Consider the following 22619-nt stretch of genomic DNA (forward strand, 5'->3'; position numbering starts at 1 on the left):
TCCATTATAGTAAATGTCAAATGGCTGTTTTTTTTTTCTTTCTTAATTTTAAATTTAAATATTTAAAAATAAAAATCTAAACTAAAATTTTAAACTTTCTCTAAATATGAAATTCAAAAAATAAAATCACAAATACAGCTGTCAAAAGCAAGTTAAAGAATTAGAAGTTTTTATTAAAAAACAAGAATAAACACCATGAAATGTCTTGATTTTTTTCGTTTAAAATTTATCAAATTGTGTTTGTAGCAGCCGATCTTCGTTTCGGACAGAATGCCATCCTGTCATCTACTGCGACCAAAGCCGGAGGAATTCAGCGATCTGACTCGACGACAGAATTTCACCCCATTGGAGAAGATAGCGAAGTAGAGTATTTTTTCGCCTCTGATGCCAGGTAAGATGATTTTGAGGTGATAAGTTTAATTTCTGCTTTGTAAAAGTGGTTATCGTCGTCGTCATTGTAAACCTGTTTCTTAATCATAAGGGTGTCTACTCATTTTAAAATTCATTTCAGTGCCATAATCGAGCATACTAATAGAGTAATATTTCTGGAAGACGACGATGTAGCCGCAGTCTCCGAAGGAGGTAAGGGTCGCTACCAGTTTATAAATACAAGTTTTTTAAATTAAAAGACTTAGTGCAAATCTTTAATTTTAGACTTGACAATTCATCGTCTTAAACGTACTTTGGATGAATCAACTGCAAGAGAGATAATAACGTTAAAAATGGAGATACAACAAATCATGAAAGGTAATTATTATTATTATTTTTGTATAATGAAAGTACTTTGCCATTTGAGAATATTTTTCAAAAAATTGTTTGTTTTTTAGGAAATTTTAGTTCTTTTATGCAGAAAGAAATATTTGAACAGCCAGAATCAGTGATCAATACCATGAGAGGAAGAGTTAATTTTGACACAAATGTGGTTGTGTTGGGAGGAATAAAGGATTACATTCCTGAAATTAAGAGATGCCGAAGATTGTTGCTGATTGGTTGTGGTACTAGCTATCATAGTGCTATTGCGGTAAGAATAATATACAGTTCTAAATTAAATAAGACAATTAACCAATTTATTAGGTTTAAAAATTTCATCCAGCAAATTAGACTGTCTTGTTTCTTTTTTGGTGTATACCATCACTGTTTTACAGTTTAAATATTTACATTTGTTATTTAGTGGAAAATAAAAAATAATTATTATTATATTCTGAAATTGAATATTATAATTTAATTTGTAATAAGACAAATTTTAGTTAGGATTTGTGAAAAATAGTCTCTTGAAGAAACCTTATGATTCAAACAAAGCAACAAATTTTAGTGAAGAAATTTAACATATTAGACAAAGTAAACTGTTCTTTTGTAGTTTTTTTTCCTTCCTCAGAATATAAAAAAAGATAATTTCATGCATTACTTTTCTGCTACCTAATCCATTAGGATGAGTTATCTCCATCTTATCATCAATCTATTCCTTAGCTTGTATCCAATTTCTCTGTAATCCAGTGTGATGCCAGACTTTTCCACTTAGTCCTCCCCATCTAAATTCTTCATATATTTCTAAAATCCACAATTTCCTCGACAACACTTACTTACTGTCTTATTTTGTCATACTTTCTATGGCCAGTCTTGAATATCCATACACAAATCTTAATGATCTCATTTCCATAGCTCTTATCTTAGACCTATTGTTCCTTTTATATGTTTTGCATTCCAATTTAATGATGTATTTGGCCATTATTCTATGAATTTTGTTGTGGTGTTCTTGACGTTTTTCTAAAATCCTAAAAATTTGGAACAGAAATTGTTTTTAAAGTCATTTTTTTCCTCAATATATTTATCAAGAAAAGTGCATTTATGATTGATACTGTTCTTTTTTTTTCAAAAATAATTTAGTGAAAAACTGAAGAATCCTCAATTTAGTTTAAGTGTCCTGTTGCTGAATGGGCAAAATATTTATTTAACTTTTAAATTTAAAATATATTACAATGGCAGACCATGTGATATTTTTAATTATTCTTTCTAAATATAGACAAGACAGATCTTGGAAGAACTGACAGAATTGCCCGTAATGGTTGAATTAGCCAGTGACTTTCTGGATCGTAACACACCCATTTTTAGAGATGATGTTTGCTTCTTCATATCTCAATCTGGTAATCTTTGAGTTTAAAAATTTATTATTTTTAATTCAAGTTTTTAATTATTCACATCAATTATTATTTTAAAAATATTTTTTATGTTTTAGGAGAGACTGCTGACACATTAATGGCTTTAAGATATTGTAAACAGAGGGGAGCCTTGATTGTTGGCATAACAAACACTGTTGGTAGCAGCATCTGTCGCGAGAGCCACTGTGGTGTTCATATCAATGCAGGACCAGAAATTGGAGTTGCCAGCACTAAAGTAAGTAACATTTTTATTATTTATGTAATAATATATGAGAAAATAATAAAATTTTTGCATTTTAAACAGGCCTATACAAGTCAGTTTATATCATTGGTAATGTTTTCTTTGGTCATGTGTGAAGATAGAATATCTATGCATCCCAGAAGGGCAGAAATTATTCAGGGATTGAAAAAGTTGCCAGGTAATATGCTGCTTCTTAATCATAAATAATGAACTAAAAATCTTGTTTAACATATTTTTTTTTTGTGTGTATTAAACTAAAAAATTAAACTTTTTTTTTACCAAAAATATGAGAAGTTCATACATTAAATTTAGAAAATTCTTAATGATGATAGAGGGAAAGATCAAAGTTTATTATTAAATTTTGAATGCATAAGATGCTTCTCCTGGAGAATATCTAAAGTAAAAGATTGTTATAATGGCATATTTAATTTTATATGTCAAATTATTGCAATTATGAATATTAAAATCACCTAAGTCAAATTGTCTACAATGAAAATAAAGAGAGAAATGGTATTCAGGTCAAGGTTTGACCATGATTTGGAGGCGATACTTGTCTGAAAAGTTATGCCCTGACCTCGTTTCTTTCCGGTATTTCTACACAATTAAAAATGTAAAAAAAAAAAATTTATGAATGTCACTTCTTCCATTATAGTAAATGTCAAATGGCTGTTTTTTTTTTTTTTTTCTTTCTTAATTTTAAATTTAAATATTTAAAAATAAAAATCTAAACTAAAATTTTAAACTTTCTCTAAATATGAAATTCAAAAAATAAAATCACAAATACAGCTGTCAAAAGCAAGTTAAAGAATTAGAAGTTTTTATTAAAAAACAAGAATAAACACCATGAAATGTCTTGATTTTTTTCGTTTAAAATTTATCAAATTGTGTTTGTATGGATTTCTGGTTCTGGAAGATGAAAATATGAATATTTTTATTTTCTTTTATAAATTTGAAAATAATTTTTTAAAAATTTCATAAATAATTCATGTATAGAATTTGTACTATTTGATTATGAATTAGCATTTTGTTTAGGAACACAATTTAGATCTTTCNCATCATGTTTTTAAACTATTATTTATTAAAATTATAATATATAACTAATTCAGATTAAGTGACCATAATTCATTATAATGTAGAGAAGATAACAACCTAAACTTTTCAAATAATATAACATGAATATTTAGAGAAGAATCTTTTCTTTAAGTTTGCAAACTATAGGTCATTTAACTTGCTCATTTGACTTGCTCGCTTAACTACTTGTTAACTAGATAAACCTCAAACTAGTTTAAGGTATATTTAGTTAACAAGTAGTTAAGCGAGCATGTCAATGACATGTAATTAACTGTTGTTAGTTTGCTTACTGAGTTGCTTATTGTCTAGAGTCTAGACAAACATCCTGAAATTTTAGTTGTTCAAATTAATCTTTAAAAAAAAATATTAAATTGCTTCTATTTATAATTATAAAAACAGTTTTAATAGTTTTTGATTAGCCTAATTCTTTTATTGAATATTTTAAGCCTATTGAAATATTTGGATTTTAACTGTGATGGACATAATTTAAGTATAATCAAAACAAGAAAATTCTATTCATAAATGTTTGAAGGTAAAATCTTGTTAATTTTTTTTCACTATTTATTATCCTTTTTGTCAAAATGTATTCATAAATATCAAAATAATTTTAATTTTTAAAAATAAAGGATAGTGGGCATAACATTTCTAAAATAAATTTGTGTACAAAATTTAATGTGATCAAGTCTTAAAAATTTGAATACTTTCAAATTTTACAATTTAAAATCTTGTTCAAATTCTTACACGAATGCTTTTTAATAATAATTTCTTCAGCACTGGTAAATGAATTTTCTATTATTCATGGCAACAAATGATTAACTTCTAGCAACAAAGTGCATATATTTTTTTTACAGAAATCGTAGAATAAAAATTTATAATTAATGTATAATGTATATGTTATGGAAACTAAATGTTTATTTTCAAAGATTTAAATTCAGAAAATCTGCTTTGATTTTATACCAATCAAAGCACTGGAAAATAATTAAATTAATCCAGAAACAGTTCTATTTCAGGCATGGGTATCTTTACTGTAAGAGATCATACAACACATTTCAATGTGAGATCATGCTGAAACACTAAAAACTTTGGATTTTATTGCAAATCATACATTACACATACTATATGGATCATAGCAAAAGTCAGAGGACTGCAGGTTGCCTATATCTATTTACTCTAGAACATTTCTTCAAGAATATTCAAGGTTTCCAAATAAATGTTTTCAAAGATGTGCATAAGCATAATAGAAACGGAATAAATATCAATACTTCTTTGAGATATTGTCGTAGATTATTCCTTTGTGCCTATTTCAGCAAGAGACAACTGCTCCAACCATGTACAAATAAACTGTGCTTGAAAGCATTAGAAATGTATTTTCATTTTTAATTCTGAACAATGCATTTCATAAGTTTATATTTCCAAGTGAAGAAGGACATGTTTAAAAAGTACAGGAACAAGCAATTTTCCACATAAGAACATGCTTGTATTTGCAAGAAAATACAATAAGTTTGGAGAGTGTACAAGCTAATATTGAAGTGTCTGCAGCCACTCACTTACTAAATTTATAATCAGCCTCATAATATATACAGTAGAGCGTCGATTTTCCGAATCAATTGGGGACTGGGGTTGTTCGTATAACTGATATTTCGGATAACAGATTTATGTACGAAAAAATAGTTTAATGTATTCGATGTTGAAATTTTTCTCCGTTGCGTGTCGCTTCGCGTTGAATTTTCGTTGATGTTAAGCCTAACGAAGACTTGTATCGTAAAAAATTATTTTTTTTATTTTGTACAAACAAAATAAATATATTGAAAAATATAAAAACAATAAAAAATTATACTTCANATATTTTTTATAATTGCCAAATTATTAAAATTAAAAATAAAATGTTTTATTAAAATTCTGTTATTAATCTACAACCATAAATCAAAAAAAAAGAAAAAAATTATTTTTTATTATTCATTAACAAATTCTACATAATCCATGTACAAAAGTATATATTTATTAAATTTATCTCTTATAAAGTTCAGGAAATTTATTAAAATATTAATGAACTGGAAAAAAAATCAGAAATTGTTTTGTTATGCAATCAAAATTATTAAAATGATAAATAATTTAAATGGTATTATCATTTTGTGTACTTTGTAAATTTCGTGTATGCTTGAGAATAGAAATTTTGGGTCCTGAAAATATTCTGCACCCTTTTTCATAAGTTGTATTGCACCACATTAAGTGTAGCCATCTGCAGACAGCAAGAAGTAATCAAGCATACTGCCAGCAAAAAAATCAACAAGGAAACAAATTCTCTGACATTCCATGACTTTTTCTGAACACTAATGAAAATCCCTGATTTTCCATGATTTTCTAGGTGCATAGGAACCCTATTAATAAGTACCATATGTTAATTCTTATAATAATCAGTTTTTATTTTGGTGTTGCAATTTTCAAATTGCAGACCTACACATTCCCACCATCTGTCCATCCATCCATTTTGAAAATGGAGTTAGATAGATGAAAATTGAAACACAAAGCTGGACCAAATTGAAACATGGAAAGCTTAGGACCAAAGCCCTAATTACTTAGTTACAAACTTCCAGTCTAAACCAGATTGATTTCTATTTAAAATTTTTACCTTACTACATAAAGATCAATTCTAAAACAAATTTAACACTATAATAAACTGAGATCAGTTATACATCACTTGACACACAAGTGTAAAATATTTACATGATCTCTCATTTTCTGTGATTAAAGACCTGAAAAATAATGTCGCCATAAAGAAAAAGTACTTAGTTTCAGATTCAGCACCAAAAGTTATTTGTTTTAAATTAAAAATTGCAGCCTGGCATTATGATGTCATAATAATTTTATATAGAAAAACCCTTGCAGAATGTGTTTTTTTTTTTCTTTCTTTCTTTTTTTTTTAGTGAGGTTTAAAATATCTGAGAGGCCTTCTCTTTTTTCCTATCTGCTTAAACCTATTATTTAAAAATTTAGTGTCATTAATATTCCTAGTTCATCAGAATATAACAGTTTTTATTACTTATCCTATTATATATATATATTTTAAGTTGACTTACAGTAGCATTCACAAGGACATTTTATGATTGCTTCCCAGAACAAAAATGCAAAATTCAATTGCATTATAGTAATACAGAGAATTATTCTGTGATCTCACTTCTTGAATTTATTACTAAAATAAGTCATTTACTTCAATCCCTGTAATTACCAACACAACGATGTTAATCAACTGTTTTCTGTATTAACAGGTCACTGTTAACTGGAAAATGCACGAAACTATTGAGGTAGAGCAAGACACACTTCTGAACATTTATTTTGCAGGTGTCTGCTCCAGTTGAGCACCTTCTCGGTACAAAAACTAACAAACATAAATTGATTTATTCTTGAATATTTGGTACTAATTAATTAATTAATTAGTACCAAATATTAAATAATTAATTAGTACTCGAGCGTGGTGCAGAAGGGGTTAATTAATTTAACCCCTTCTGCNAAAACAAGAATAAACACCGTGAAATGTCTTGATTTTTTTCGTTTAAAATTTATCAAATTGTGTTTGTAGCAGCCGATCTTCGTTTCGGACAGAATGCCATCCTGTCATCTACTGCGACCAAAGCCGGAGGAATTCAGCGATCTGACTCGACGACAGAATTTCACCCCATTGGAGAAGATAGCGAAGTAGAGTATTTTTTCGCCTCTGATGCCAGGTAAGATGATTTTGAGGTGATAAGTTTAATTTCTGCTTTGTAAAAGTGGTTATCGTCGTCGTCATTGTAAACCTGTTTCTTAATCATAAGGGTGTCTACTCATTTTAAAATTCATTTCAGTGCCATAATCGAGCATACTAATAGAGTAATATTTCTGGAAGACGACGATGTAGCCGCAGTCTCCGAAGGAGGTAAGGGTCGCTACCAGTTTATAAATACAAGTTTTTTAAATTAAAAGACTTAGTGCAAATCTTTAATTTTAGACTTGACAATTCATCGTCTTAAACGTACTTTGGATGAATCAACTGCAAGAGAGATAATAACGTTAAAAATGGAGATACAACAAATCATGAAAGGTAATTATTATTATTATTTTTGTATAATGAAAGTACTTTGCCATTTGAGAATATTTTTCAAAAAATTGTTTGTTTTTTAGGAAATTTTAGTTCTTTTATGCAGAAAGAAATATTTGAACAGCCAGAATCAGTGATCAATACCATGAGAGGAAGAGTTAATTTTGACACAAATGTGGTTGTGTTGGGAGGAATAAAGGATTACATTCCTGAAATTAAGAGATGCCGAAGATTGTTGCTGATTGGTTGTGGTACTAGCTATCATAGTGCTATTGCGGTAAGAATAATATACAGTTCTAAATTAAATAAGACAATTAACCAATTTATTAGGTTTAAAAATTTCATCCAGCAAATTAGACTGTCTTGTTTCTTTTTTGGTGTATACCATCACTGTTTTACAGTTTAAATATTTACATTTGTTATTTAGTGGAAAATAAAAAATAATTATTATTATATTCTGAAATTGAATATTATAATTTAATTTGTAATAAGACAAATTTTAGTTAGGATTTGTGAAAAATAGTCTCTTGAAGAAACCTTATGATTCAAACAAAGCAACAAATTTTAGTGAAGAAATTTAACATATTAGACAAAGTAAACTGTTCTTTTGTAGTTTTTTTTTCCTTCCTCAGAATATAAAAAAAGATAATTTCATGCATTACTTTTCTGCTACCTAATCCATAAGGATGAGTTATCTCCATCTTATCATCAATCTATTCCTTAGCTTGTATCCAATTTCTCTGTAATCCAGTGTGATGCCAGACTTTTCCACTTAGTCCTCCCCATCTAAATTCTTCATATATTTCTAAAATCCACAATTTCCTCGACAACACTTAATTACTGTCTTACTTTGTCATACTTTCTATGGCCAGTCTTGAATATCCATACACAAATCTTAATGATCTCATTTCCATAGCTCTTATCTTAGACCTATTGTTCCTTTTATATGTTTTGCATTCCAATTTAATGATGTATTTGGCCATTATTCTATGAATTTTGTTGTGGTGTTCTTGACGTTTTTCTAAAATCCTAAAAATTTGGAACAGAAATTGTTTTTAAAGTCATTTTTTTCCTCAATATATTTATCAAGAAAAGTGCATTTATGATTGATACTGTTCTTTTTTTTTCAAAAATAATTTAGTGAAAAACTGAAGAATCCTCAATTTAGTTTAAGTGTCCTGTTGCTGAATGGGCAAAATATTTATTTAACTTTTAAATTTAAAATATATTACAATGGCAGACCATGTGATATTTTTAATTATTCTTTCTAAATATAGACAAGACAGATCTTGGAAGAACTGACAGAATTGCCCGTAATGGTTGAATTAGCCAGTGACTTTCTGGATCGTAACACACCCATTTTTAGAGATGATGTTTGCTTCTTCATATCTCAATCTGGTAATCTTTGAGTTTAAAAATTTATTATTTTTAATTCAAGTTTTTAATTATTCACATCAATTATTATTTTAAAAATATTTTTTATGTTTTAGGAGAGACTGCTGACACATTAATGGCTTTAAGATATTGTAAACAGAGGGGAGCCTTGATTGTTGGCATAACAAACACTGTTGGTAGCAGCATCTGTCGCGAGAGCCACTGTGGTGTTCATATCAATGCAGGACCAGAAATTGGAGTTGCCAGCACTAAAGTAAGTAACATTTTTATTATTTATGTAATAATATATGAGAAAATAATAAAATTTTTGCATTTTAAACAGGCCTATACAAGTCAGTTTATATCATTGGTAATGTTTTCTTTGGTCATGTGTGAAGATAGAATATCTATGCATCCCAGAAGGGCAGAAATTATTCAGGGATTGAAAAAGTTGCCAGGTAATATGCTGCTTGTTTTAATAAACAATTATGGCAAATATTATAGAAAAAATTGGACAATTTCTTTTGTTTTTCAAAAGTATTCAAATTTTATTTTTAGAAAAAAGAGAACAAATTTCTACTTCTAAACAATAACTCCATGCTATTCAATCACAAAGTACTTGCTTAGTTGAGGGAAAATTTTCTCATGGTAGAAGTATTTTGTACAGATCGCTGGTAAGAAGATACAGCTTCCAAAAATGTTACAATAAAATAAATGAAAAACTTATCTGCACAAATCAGCAAATTGCTATTCAGTAAGGTTTTTATAATCCCCATCATACAATAAACTTCAGAAAAAGAAATCGGTTCCTTTTTAAACTGAATTTTTCAAATTTTGAAAAGAATAATAATTATAATTTGGAAATTTTATTGAGTTTTTTATTTTATATAAATTTTAGAATGAAAATTTTGCATTTTAACCATATCATATTAGTTCATGAAATGTAAGAGAGCTTTTTATTGATTGGTTTTAAATGATTAGAAATTTGAGTGGTTTTGAACATTTCTGGTTTCTTTTAGGAACTTTTATTGTTATTCTTTTAGAAGTCTGATGGTTACTTAACAGAATGCACCTGTAAAAATTATAGACAATCACAAATCTTAAGAAAACTACACTTTTGTTAGGCTTGATGTTATGAAAATTGCAAAATAAATTATAAAAAATTTACTGCTACTTTTTTTGCTAAAGGTTCAAACTGGATTTCATCAAAATAAAACACTTTACATCAGCTTTCTCCAGCAAATTTATTGTTTTTATGTTAATGTTTTTGGATGTCTTTAATGCCCATCAACATAATATAACAACAAGACATAAAATTCCAAAAAGGACAGTCATTCCAAGTGTTAAACATAATGATTTGTGAGTCAGAAAAATTTAAAACGTGGAACATCACATAATTTTAAATATACTTTATATAGATTAGAACAATGATAAAACATTTGAAAACTGAAAAATATATATTATTTTTCAGATTAACTTAATAGATTCAAAATTATTAATTTTGAATTTATTTAATCTGATAATAACAACTGAAATCACTTTTAAACCACGCGTGAAAACATATCACAACCATCAAAATAACTAACATAACTACAGTAGTGTAGATACTGTAAATATCCAACCATATTCATCTCTGTATAGTGTTTTAGAAGGGATTCTAGCAAATCTCATAATACAACTTCTGAGCAACAAATAGGCCATCAGCATCCTTGGAATTGATAATCTTTCTATTTTAGATTATCTATATCTCCATCTTTTCTAAGACATGTATGTATGTGAGGTCATGGATTAGATCGGTGTTTCTCAACCTCTAACGAATTGTCGCCCCCCCCTTCGCTACAAAATTCTGATGCTGAGGGCCAATGCTAATGCCAAATTAGTACTGCATTGAATAGACTAGTGACTAGTATAATGTTATTTGTTTAATTATTGTATGATATAACGAATAAAATATCTAATTATTCTTAATATAATGTTTTACTATATCGCCCAGAAAATTGTTTTTTCCCCCAAAATATAAATTGTTACCAATTGCCCCCTCAACATGGAAAAACACCCACATGGGGCAATATTGCCCCATTGATAAACACTGGAATAGATGAATAATTTCAATATCTTTCCAGTTTATATCTATCTGGTTTTGATACAAAAATTATTACAGCTGCAATTTCATACCTTTCTCTATGGGTATTATGCTCTTTAATCCTAACATCCAAAACTCTGGAAGTCTCTCACTTCCCTTGCCATTAGGGTACAGAAACTTTACAATGGAATCTCCACCAGTCTATGTGGAGCTCACAGGGTTCTTATCATTCCTTAACATCTGGAACACTGAGGTTTCTTTTTATAACCATGTCTGGAATGTTTCAAAAATATACCTGTTATCTTCACAGTTTGCTATTGTCAGTGCTTATGAATTGCATTTTCTTACTTAGAACAGCAAACTAATTTCAGTTTGACTGTTGCTTGTCTTTCATTGTTTAATGAAGTGATTCTAGAAATAGGTGGATAAAATAGTCATACATTGAATAAAATATCATGACTTTGTGTGTGTTAGTGTTATCATTCTTATTGTCATAACTTATATAATTATCAAGCAGACTGTATATACAATTTATAATTAATGACTCAACATATTTTTTTGTAAACTTATCATCTTTAAAAATACTTTCAGATCAAATTAAAGAAGTTTTGAAATTGGATGAACAGGTCCACAATCTGGCTCAGGAATTATATCAACAGAAATCTGTGTTAGTAATGGGACGTGGTTATAATCATGCTACCTGTTTGGAGGCAGCATTGGTATGTTAATTTTAATTAAATAAAATATTACTTTGAGGATAAATATTTATTTGTTCTTACTACTGTGCAGAAAATCAAAGAATTAGCTTATTTACATTCTGAAGGAATTTTGGCTGGTGAATTAAAACATGGACCACTTGCTCTAGTAGACAAAGCTATGCCAGTCATCATGACTGTGACGAGAGATCCAGTTTATCCTAAATGCATGAATGCTCTTCAACAGGTAATTAGGAGTTGCAATTTTAACTAAATTTTAACCTGAATTGGATTTCTTATGACCATTGTGTTTAAGGTTACGGCACGTGATGGAAGACCAATAATTGTTTGCGAGAAAGGTGACATCGAAACTCAGAAACATGCTTTTAGGCATCTAGAAGTTCCTCACACTGTAGACTGTCTTCAAGGTGTCTTAACTGTTATTCCTCTCCAGCTTCTTTCCTATCATATTGCTGTTTTGAGAGGATGCAATGTAAGTTAATTTACTATAGTCATTTTCATTTCTGGATAAAAACTAAGGCATACTTTTTTCAAATATTTAGGTCGATTGTCCTCGCAATCTTGCCAAATCAGTCACAGTGGAATAAGTGCCAAATACAATTTTTTAACTAAAGCATTCCATCAAAATGGTTCTTATAGTTAATTTTATTCTTTTATTACATAAACAAGTTTGTTGATAACACACAAAAGAAAATATGGAGTTCAGAAAATCATCGTTTTATTAAAAAAAGTGTGTATGGTGTTGCAATTTCATATCAAGGATCTAACATATTTAAAAATTCTACAAGGAACAACTTTATACAAATATCTAAATTAGTAATTTTTCAGTTATAACTGGTTATTTATTTCAAAACTTCAATTATTCTTCAGGGTTTTTCAAATTTTAAATCTTGTCAATGTCAGAATAATCAATACAATTTGTAACAACTAACTTCCTGGAGAAATTGATTCCACACTACTTTACTATAAAATGCACGATTTGAATTAATATAAAAATAGAGAGGAAGAACAGAAAATACTGGAAAAGTACAGTTTGATTGATCTCATAAAAATTATATAATTCACTTTAAAAATAATATGAACTACATTCTTGCACATTTAAATTTAACAGAAATCCTGTAAATATGTTTTATAAGAATTTTCTGAATAATTAAATTATGAAAACCTACTTGAGCTCTATCCAATATAGGTTACGTTCGTAAAGTCAAACAAGTTAAATGCGTTAGTAACAAATTGGTCAAAAAGTAGTAGTTTCACTCAGTGCACAAGCTCTGTGGTGATGACATTTCGAACAAAACTCTAACGAAGTTCACTTAAATTATGAATTAAAAGCTGAAATGATAGAAATGACTGTCTACCCGAAGCAATCTAAGAGAAATATTTCAGATAAGGCTGCACTAGCAACATTCATATCTTTGATTTTAGAAACAGCCATTTAGTTATAAATGAATCTGTCGAAAAGTCTAATGAAGTACAAATAATGATTGTCATTCTTGTTTAACTCATTTGACTTTATGAACGTACCCATAATACATTTGTTATTTTGATGTGATTTGAAAGTACTTAATTTGATATATTTCCCAACAATATTGGTTAAAATTGAAATACAAAAATTCCTATTGTAACCTAATTGTGTTGGATATAAGCAAGAGCGATAACTGATTAAAAAAAATTACAAAAAATTGTTTTAACATGAAGATTGCTTCACAATAAACTTTCATCAAGTCAACTAAAAATATGATTTTTAAAACATTTTCATTATCTTGTGTAGATGTAAATGGTCACAATAACTGTACAGTTTGCAATAATGTGTATTAAGTGCTGATAATTTGAGCTTGTTTGAAGTGATATATTTAAAATAAACTCTTTTGCATAAAACTCATTAATAGAACAATACAGATTTATGTAATTTCATAAAATAATTACATCAGCACTAGATAATGGAATCAAAACTCTGTAAATATCAAAGTTTTGGGTGTTCTCGGACTCAAACTTTTCAAATTTAAAATGGTTATTTATTTAATGAGTCTTCCTATAAATTTGTTCTGCAAATAACATTTCCAATATTTTATAATCACTGATTTTAAGACCTGTCTTTGTAATGTTTATAAATATAAAAATCAAAAACTCACTTGATTGTAGAAAATAAATTTCAAAAATAAATTTCTTTAATGAATATAATTAATAGGCAGCTCTTATCTATTTAATGTACTCTGGATTCATTCCCAAAATTAGTGTAATACAGACAAAAAAAGTAAATTTATAAAGTAAATTGTTGAGAAAATGTTTTGGTATATGGTTTAAATAAACATCTGTAAATTGTCTGTGTTGGTCTTATTTGTATATCTTAATTTCTGATAACATTGTTGTCTTGCATCTATCATAGTCAATACAACAAAATATGACTGAAAACTATAAAGGATTTTTCATAAGAGGCTACTTATTGATGTGGTGGTGATTTATACACATATATTAAAGGAAAATCATTAAAGTTCTCAAATTATGAAGTCAAACTATCCAAGAATAAATATGATCAGAATAATATAATCTTTTTTGATCTTTGAAATAAAAAAAATTAATGATTTCTACAAAATGAAATAAATTGGGATCATTAAGACTTCAGATTGGAAGCAGACTTGCTCCAACTGGAAAGTTGAAGTGAGAAAGGTATGTGCAGAAATCATCACAAAAACATATAGAAAAGCAGTTTTGATTGATGAAAAAACATGTGAATTGAAGTATTATAATATACTTTTGTTTTAACATATGAATATTATTTACTTTTGATTGGTTCTTTTTTTTCCTACAAACATCAATCCAGATTTAATAATTTTTTTCCAAAAGCACATCTTTTTCACATAATGTTTCTAATTTGTAATTGAACATTATATGTAATACATTCAATTTAGTGAAAACTTCAGCAGCTATAAATACTACAAATAAAGAAAGCTAAACATTTGACCCTGGATATGTACAGTACATATAAATATGTATACAGATGCAACAATAAAACTCAAGATTCAGAACAGAATGAGAGAAAGAAATATAATTTCTCAAAAAATTTCCAGTAGTGCTTCAAGAAGTCTTTAAAAATTTAAACTGGTACTCTAAAGATACAAACATAGCAAGTTTTGCATTTAAAGATAGGAGTGATTAAAAAATGCATCATTATTACTTATTTTAGAAAATAAGGCACAAGGAAATTAGCAGCAGCTAAAAACCTGGTATATGGAAAGTATAATTTTTACATTAGGATCTTTAGGCATTTTTTATCATGTAAACATTAAAAAGCTACCTGAAAATTTATTTATCTGCTAAATGCACAAAGCTATAGTTGCATTGTTTCCACATTTCTTCCAATATTTTTGTTTAATACAAGGTTACTACTAAAATTTTTATTTTAATTTCCATGACTTTCCCTGACCATCTTTGTTCAAATTCCCTAACCCTCACAGTATGGCACATTGATAAAATAAAACAGAATTTGACTTCCTATGCACACGTTTTGCTTCTCCAATGTTTTAATTAGTTTTTTCTAATTAACAGTTATATATATTTTATAATTGCCAGATTATTAAAATTAAAAATAAAATGTTTTATTAAAAAATTCTGTTATTAATCCACATCCATAAATCTACAAGGGTTTGAAAAAAAAAATTGTTATTTTTTATTATTCATTAACAAATTCTACATAATCCATGTACAAAAGTATATATTTATTAAATTTATCTCTTATAAAGTTCAGGAAATTTATTAAAATATTAATGAACTGGAAAAAAAATCAGAAATTGTTTTGTTATGCAATCAAAATTATTAAAATGATAAATAATTTAAATGGTATTATCATTTTGTGTACTTTGTAAATTTCGTGTATGCTTGAGAATAGAAATTTTGGGTCCTGAAAATATTCTGCACCCTTTTTCATAAGTTGTATTGCACCACATTAAGTGTAGCCATCTGCAGACAGCAAGAAGTAATCAAGCATACTGCCAGCAAAAAAATCAACAAGGAAACAAATTCTCTGACATTCCATGACTTTTTCTGAACACTAATGAAAATCCCTGATTTTCCATGATTTTCTAGGTGCATAGGAACCCTATTAATAAGTACCATATGTTAATTCTTATAATAATCAGTTTTTATTTTGGTGTTGCAATTTTCAAATTGCAGACCTACACATTCCCACCATCTGTCCATCCATCCATTTTGAAAATGGAGTTAGATAGATGAAAATTGAAACACAAAGCTGGACCAAATTGAAACATGGAAAGCTTAGGACCAAAGCCCTAATTACTTAGTTACAAACTTCCAGTCTAAACCAGATTGATTTCTATTTAAAATTTTTACCTTACTACATAAAGATCAATTCTAAAACAAATTTAACACTATAATAAACTGAGATCAGTTATACATCACTTGACACACAAGTGTAAAATATTTACATGATCTCTCATTTTCTGTGATTAAAGACCTGAAAAATAATGTCGCCATAAAGAAAAAGTACTTAGTTTCAGATTCAGCACCAAAAGTTATTTGTTTTAAATTAAAAATTGCAGCCTGGCATTATGATGTCATAATAATTTTATATAGAAAAACCCTTGCAGAATGTGTTTTTTTTTTTCTTTCTTTCTTTTTTTTTTAGTGAGGTTTAAAATATCTGAGAGGCCTTCTCTTTTTTCCTATCTGCTTAAACCTATTATTTAAAAATTTAGTGTCATTAATATTCCTAGTTCATCAGAATATAACAGTTTTTATTACTTATCCTATTATATATATATATTTTAAGTTGACTTACAGTAGCATTCACAAGGACATTTTATGATTGCTTCCCAGAACAAAAATGCAAAATTCAATTGCATTATAGTAATACAGAGAATTATTCTGTGATCTCACTTCTTGAATTTATTACTAAAATAAGTCATTTACTTCAATCCCTGTAATTACCAACACAACGATGTTAATCAACTGTTTTCTGTATTAACAGGTCACTGTTAACTGGAAAATGCACGAAACTATTGAGGTAGAGCAAGACACACTTCTGAACATTTATTTTGCAGGTGTCTGCTCCAGTTGAGCACCTTCTCGGTACAAAAACTAACAAACATAAATTGATTTATTCTTGAATATTTGGTACTAATTAATTAATTAATTAGTACCAAATATTAAATAATTAATTAGTACTCGAGCGTGGTGCAGAAGGGGTTAATTAATTTAACCCCTTCTGCACCACGCTCGAGTCTGACTTGAGTTACTAACTACTCCATACAAGGCAAATTGGCAGTACTGTAATCTTATTCTTGTTGTTTCATGAATTGCATTCATTGCTTGTTCTTCAGAACTCATTCTCAAGACCTTTTTTCTCTGATAAAGTTTGAAATTATTCTTGGAATATAGTATGTCATGCTCTGTGATGACAAAGCAGTTTTACTTATTTTTTTTTTTAGTGGAATCTTAATTTACCATTTTATCTCGATTAAGTTATATTCTTCATACTTAAAAACCCATTGTTCTTCATTGGACAGGTTTTTCTGGCTTTATAATATTTAATGCAGAAAATCACTCCATTCTGAAAAAATTTTTTCCTTTTAGACAGGTTTTCTGTAATAATTTTTGTAGCCCTTTTGTCTATTTACTTAAAAACTGTCCTTAGCAATATAGATATTAAATGACTACTACTACATAAAGTTAACATGATATGGCTGAAAATTTTAGACATGCTGGTGCCTTGTATCAGTCACAACTACATATGTTGTGAGTGGACCTAGCCAGCATATGATAAACAAGGAATGATATGTTGACCCATACCTGTGAAAAATTATGGATATCCAGACTATATTTGAACCTATATTCCCACAATGAAAGGCTGACATCTTACCAACAGCAATCCAAAGAAATTATACATCTTAAGTATTCTGAAGAAAATGACAAAGTTTTTTGGCTAGACTTCCTCTCTTGGCAATCAAGAAAAGTTTGAATATGATATTTGAAGTAGTAGTATGTACTTTATCATCAGAATTTTGGAAAATAATATTCAGTATGTCAAGATATAAAAATGTAGAGAAAATTGAAAAACTTCAAACATCTTTTGTTGATTCTGTCCATAAAAACAATTAGATGATAAGCAGCATCTTCACAATAGGGTGCGTTAATCTATTCAAGTAATTAAATTTACAGTGAAAGCTCTATACATTTAACATTATCAAATAAAATATTTTTTATTTGTTACTCTCTTAATAACAAGAACAACATTATTATAAATTAACAGGTCTTTAGTACAGAAATATATCAGAATAAATGATACAAAACAGAATTCGATTTAGACATAGAAAATAATGTCAAAATATGATGTTAAGTTTAAATGTTCCAACAAATAATTGATAAGCAAGAGATTAGATTTTACAATTTCCAAACAAAACAGTTTAATGAAAACCAGATAATGAAAAAATTATTAAATACATTTTATTACTTTAAACTTCAAATGACTTTTTGAGATTTAAGAGTTCAATTTTTGAGTCAACTTTTTCTCAAATTTCTAATGACAAGTGTGAAGTGCTTCTGATGACAAGTTTATAACTCATTAGCAGAAAAGGCCTACAGAGAATTAATAAAAGTTCTAAATTATCATTAACTTACAATATTCTATACCAGGAAAAATTAATTTACATTCATTTAGTCATAAGACCCTATTTGTAATAATTTGGAGTCATATCTTGATTTTTATATTTTTTTGTTGACTCATGACAACAGACATGCAGCCTAAAAGAAACCAAATTTTCTAAAGTTCTCACCCCAAGAAAAAGCAATTGAAGCTGAATTTACACTTGAGCTATTTTTCTAAAGTAGAATGTCATTTAGAATTGAAATTTAAAGAATTTCATATTTTCTCAACATCCAAAATAATATGAAAATCTATTTAAATGTAGATGCATGACTATAGAAAATATTTCTGCATTACATATAAAAAGACTAGAAAAAATATATATAGAAACGAAACTGCCAACTTTCAAAATAATTTGGAACAAAATTTTCACTGCTTCATTTTTAAATTTGTGCCAAATTTTTTCACACAATAATCTGAGAAAATAATTAGAAACTGTCGATCACAGATTAGAATTTTTCTACATTAGAAAGGGTTTGATAATTTTCTCAAGAAACCAGTTCATGTCTATCTGCAAATGATCTCCAATAGCTTCTAGAAAGTGTAATTTGCCTTGTTTGTCCATCTGTTTTAATCCCAGCCAATCTTCACTATATAACTTACTCTCCTGAAGAGTATGAACTTTCTTGGCTTGTCCTTCATCATAAAATCCAAACCATTCAGAAATTGGTGGATCTACCATAGTGTCCTCAGAAAATCTAATCATCACAAAATTCTTTAATTTCATAAGATTCTCTTTATAAGTTTGATTTTTATTTTTTTCATTATTTATATCAGCCAAGAAGACACTCTTCTCTCTGTACTCCTCCTCGTTTAAAGGATCGTGCCAGTATTCGGCCTGAACTAAGAAGCTTTGCAACCAGTTTGTATAGGCTCCGTAATTAAGTAATTCTCTAACCAAGTTGCAAATGGTAACATTTTCTCCCGGGCAATGCGGAAGGCCGTAAACTCCTTGGTGCTGTCCACCAAAACTAATTAAGTTAAGCATCTGCGGTTGAGGGCAACGTTGCACCAAACCTCTTAAGAACTGTCCTCCTTGAGAGAAGCCAATAGCATTATAACCATTCTTCAACTGAGGATCTTTCTTCAACTGTTCACAAACTTCTTCAATTTGCTTGTTGACGTTTAAAAAGAAAGAATTTTCTATATCTTGGAACATATTTTCACCAATTTTTATGGAGTAAACATAAACGTTAGGGATATTTTTCTCTAAAAATCCTTTAACTTCACCCATGCTGAGAGGATTGCAACAGCTATCGCCCATGCCATGCCATAATACTATGGGTGGTGCGTTGATTGACGTTATCTCATTAGTTTCAAATGCCAAACATAAATAAAGAAAACCCCAAAGAAACAACGACATTACTAACAAACCCATCTTGAAACAGACACGTGACGAAAATGTGACAAAGCACGTGATCGAAATTGATTATTTAATGTCAAATAATCTATTTTCAAAAATTGTTTTTATTAAATTTTAATAAACTTTTGCTTAATTACAAAATTAAAATTTTAATAAACAGTTTATTTATAAAATTGTGAACAATATACTAATAAATATATTAATTCGGCTACACGTTATCCGTAATTGCAGAAATGGCCGCGTAGTGTCGCGTTGTAATTAAAAATTACTTTATATTGCTGAATTAATTAAGTTTGTAAAATTAAATAAAAATTTATTTATTAATCAATCGAGTAAAAATGTTTCTGTTTTCATAATAAATACATTTTTGTATTACCTAATCGATAAACGATTGCACAACTCTAAAATATAAACACATTAAATTTCAAATTATAAATATTGAATAGCCATACAACCGAAAATAAACATTCAATAAACCAAAAATTCTATGAAAACAAAGGAAGAAACATTTTTGTCATAATTATACTCGTTATAGCTCAATTATTTAAGGCGATCTTTTGTTTATGTTTCTATATACACTGTACTGTACTTTTTCTTTACACCAGAGAATTATTAGGCCGGATGTTCATGGCCGCCTACCGCTCTGGGAAACCCAGAATCGATCTGAACGGGTCGAAAAACTCCCAGGAATTTTTAGGGGGGTGGTCCGTTTTTGGATGTGTCTGGCTCCGACCCTCACCACCCAGCCGCCCCATTGTGGACCTGGCCAAACCCATAATGGACTAGCTTAATCTTCATTACAAACAAATTCTGGGAAATGGTTTCCTATTTAGATTTTAATGAAGTTAAGAAAACCCAAAAAACGCACGTGGCCAATCCGTTGACCCAGGACAAAATACCAGCGTTTAGTTGTTTTATTCACTCCACCAAAAGAATAATTATAAACAAAAACACATTTTAGAAATATTTGTGATTTCTTCTGCCGGGTGAAGTTAGTGACAGAAAATAAATTCCATTTCAAGCCACGGAACCATCGTCAAGGTCTCACCCTTCTCCGTGGGTTTTTTGTTTGTCCAGAAACCCCGTAATGTCTAGGCAGCATCGACATTACGGGAAAAACTGGAATCACGCCATTTCCAAAGCACAAATGTCTATAATGGATTCGAAAGTTTGTTTAAAATAATTATTGCAGATTGGAACGATGCATCAAAAGACCATCGCATCGCACTATACACTTGCTTCTGATGGTTTGCTTACAAGCTTTCGCACACAACCTCCTATGGCAGGTTTCTTTTGACGCAATGTATATACAGTAGTGTGTTATATTTATGTATCGGCGGATGAAATACTCTTCGATGCAGATAAAAGTGAAATCATAAGTAATCAATCAGCAATACGATAATTATGGACACATACTTCCCTTTGGATTACTTGAAACCTGAAAATGAAAAGATTCCACATTAATAATAACTCTTGCAATTATCAAAGAGTGGATTTACACTTATCTTTTCGTTATGAAGACATCGCCTATTTTAAACTTTAAATATTGAAAGCACATAATAAGAAAAGTAGCGGAAATTAAACCTGAAGATGAATTTTCACCAACAAAAGAATTCTAACAAATGGGATTCATTGTTACTTCATATTCATTTCTGTAGCATTGTTTCAATTCAATTGTTTTTCTAGTTACTCGTTTTTTAAAATAAAATTACTTAAATGTGACATATACATAAATAAATTCAATTAGTTCAAATAGTTGAAAATACTAAAATATGATTTTATTTATGAAAATATTGCATTATTTTTGTGTTTTCGAATGCAAGTCTTTTATAAACTACGTAGTATACAAGTCGCGTGGTTTTTATGAAACATTAGAAACGTAGGTGTAAAATGAAAATACAGTAGAGTCTTTGTAATCCGGCATAAATCGGATCGGCGGTATCGGATTACTGGATTTTACATTTATGTATTGTATGTGCAGTATAGTAAAAACACACTCAATTTACATATTTGGGTATCATATTATAAATTTCATCAACACTGTTCTACTGACTTGCAACAATCAACTAGCGACCGGCAGCATACGCTTACTATCGTTGCATGTAACATCAGTCTCTTACATGCAACGACAATCGGTAACACGAAAATTTCACTTGCGCTGTTCTGCAAAGTGTCGAATTACTGGACGAGTCGGATTGGCGAGTGACAGACTATAAAGACTGCACGGTAGTTCATTGTTTTAGTGTTAACTGAAAATAAAACATTTCACATATTTTATAATTTATTTTTTAAAAGTAATGTCGAAAGTAATGTGACATTTTCACTGTAAAACAAATAATGGAAAAGTGCCGAGTTTAATGTGGATGTTCACTAGCTCTATGTAGATTTTCAGCAGGCTTAAAATAGTGTGTAAAAGAGGTCCTTGTCTTAGACTTTGATAGATGTGGAATTTCCATCTAAATGAATCAGATTCGTTCAAATGACTCTCACCAGTACGAAATGTCAAATCAAAGTAGAGGGAAACCTCACTAAAGTAGTTGAAATTAATTAAGGTTTGCGGCGTGATGATGTGTTATTCAAACTGCTGTTTAACGTAGTTCTGGAGAGAGTGATGAGAGGAGTGGAAAGCAATCTTTACCAACTGGCAATCTCTCAACTGTGTTAGCCAAAATTTAGCTTATGCCGATGACGTTGGTATGCTGTCCCCTGGGAGAGTTGGAGGAAAGATTGGGTAGATTGGAAAATGAAACGGACGAATTGGGGCTTCGTGTGAACCACAGTAAAGCGCAGTACTTGCTGTTTTCTAGGAAAATTGTTGAGAGGAAAGACAAATACATCAAGTTAAACTGTGTCAACGACAGTATGTGAGATGTGAGCAAGTA

The 22619-nt window shown here is 29.1% G+C and overlaps 2 protein-coding genes across 2 annotated transcripts in view; one reads left to right on the top strand and one right to left on the bottom strand.

Annotated features, from left to right (window-relative positions):
• LOC111629840 (glutamine--fructose-6-phosphate aminotransferase [isomerizing] 2-like) overlaps positions 1–14040 on the top strand; it is a 44438-nt gene extending 30398 nt beyond the window's left edge. The window contains exons 18-35 of the mRNA XM_023373749.1: positions 247–391; positions 512–582; positions 655–747; positions 828–1021; positions 2021–2141; positions 2234–2391; positions 2461–2575; positions 7007–7190; positions 7311–7381; positions 7454–7546; positions 7627–7820; positions 8821–8941; positions 9034–9191; positions 9261–9375; positions 11592–11719; positions 11790–11942; positions 12012–12188; positions 12259–14040. Coding sequence (XP_023229517.1) covers positions 247–391; positions 512–582; positions 655–747; positions 828–1021; positions 2021–2141; positions 2234–2391; positions 2461–2575; positions 7007–7190; positions 7311–7381; positions 7454–7546; positions 7627–7820; positions 8821–8941; positions 9034–9191; positions 9261–9375; positions 11592–11719; positions 11790–11942; positions 12012–12188; positions 12259–12303 — 2336 coding nt within the window. The 3' untranslated portion in view covers positions 12304–14040. The remainder of the gene's footprint in view (positions 1–246; positions 392–511; positions 583–654; positions 748–827; positions 1022–2020; positions 2142–2233; positions 2392–2460; positions 2576–7006; positions 7191–7310; positions 7382–7453; positions 7547–7626; positions 7821–8820; positions 8942–9033; positions 9192–9260; positions 9376–11591; positions 11720–11789; positions 11943–12011; positions 12189–12258) is intronic.
• A 2895-nt stretch (positions 14041–16935) lies between these two features.
• On the bottom strand, positions 16936–19788 carry LOC111629848 (palmitoyl-protein thioesterase 1-like). Its single transcript, XM_023373756.1, has one exon. The coding sequence runs from the start codon at positions 19750–19752 to the stop codon at positions 18835–18837; it is 918 nt and encodes a 305-aa protein (XP_023229524.1). The 5' UTR covers positions 19753–19788; the 3' UTR covers positions 16936–18834.
• Positions 19789–22619: the final 2831 nt, after the last annotated feature.

This window comes from Centruroides sculpturatus, unplaced genomic scaffold (assembly GCF_000671375.1).
Source record: "Centruroides sculpturatus isolate CEXI.00-Female unplaced genomic scaffold, Cexi_2.0 scaffold588, whole genome shotgun sequence".
Lineage (NCBI taxonomy): Eukaryota > Metazoa > Arthropoda > Arachnida > Scorpiones > Buthidae > Centruroides > Centruroides sculpturatus.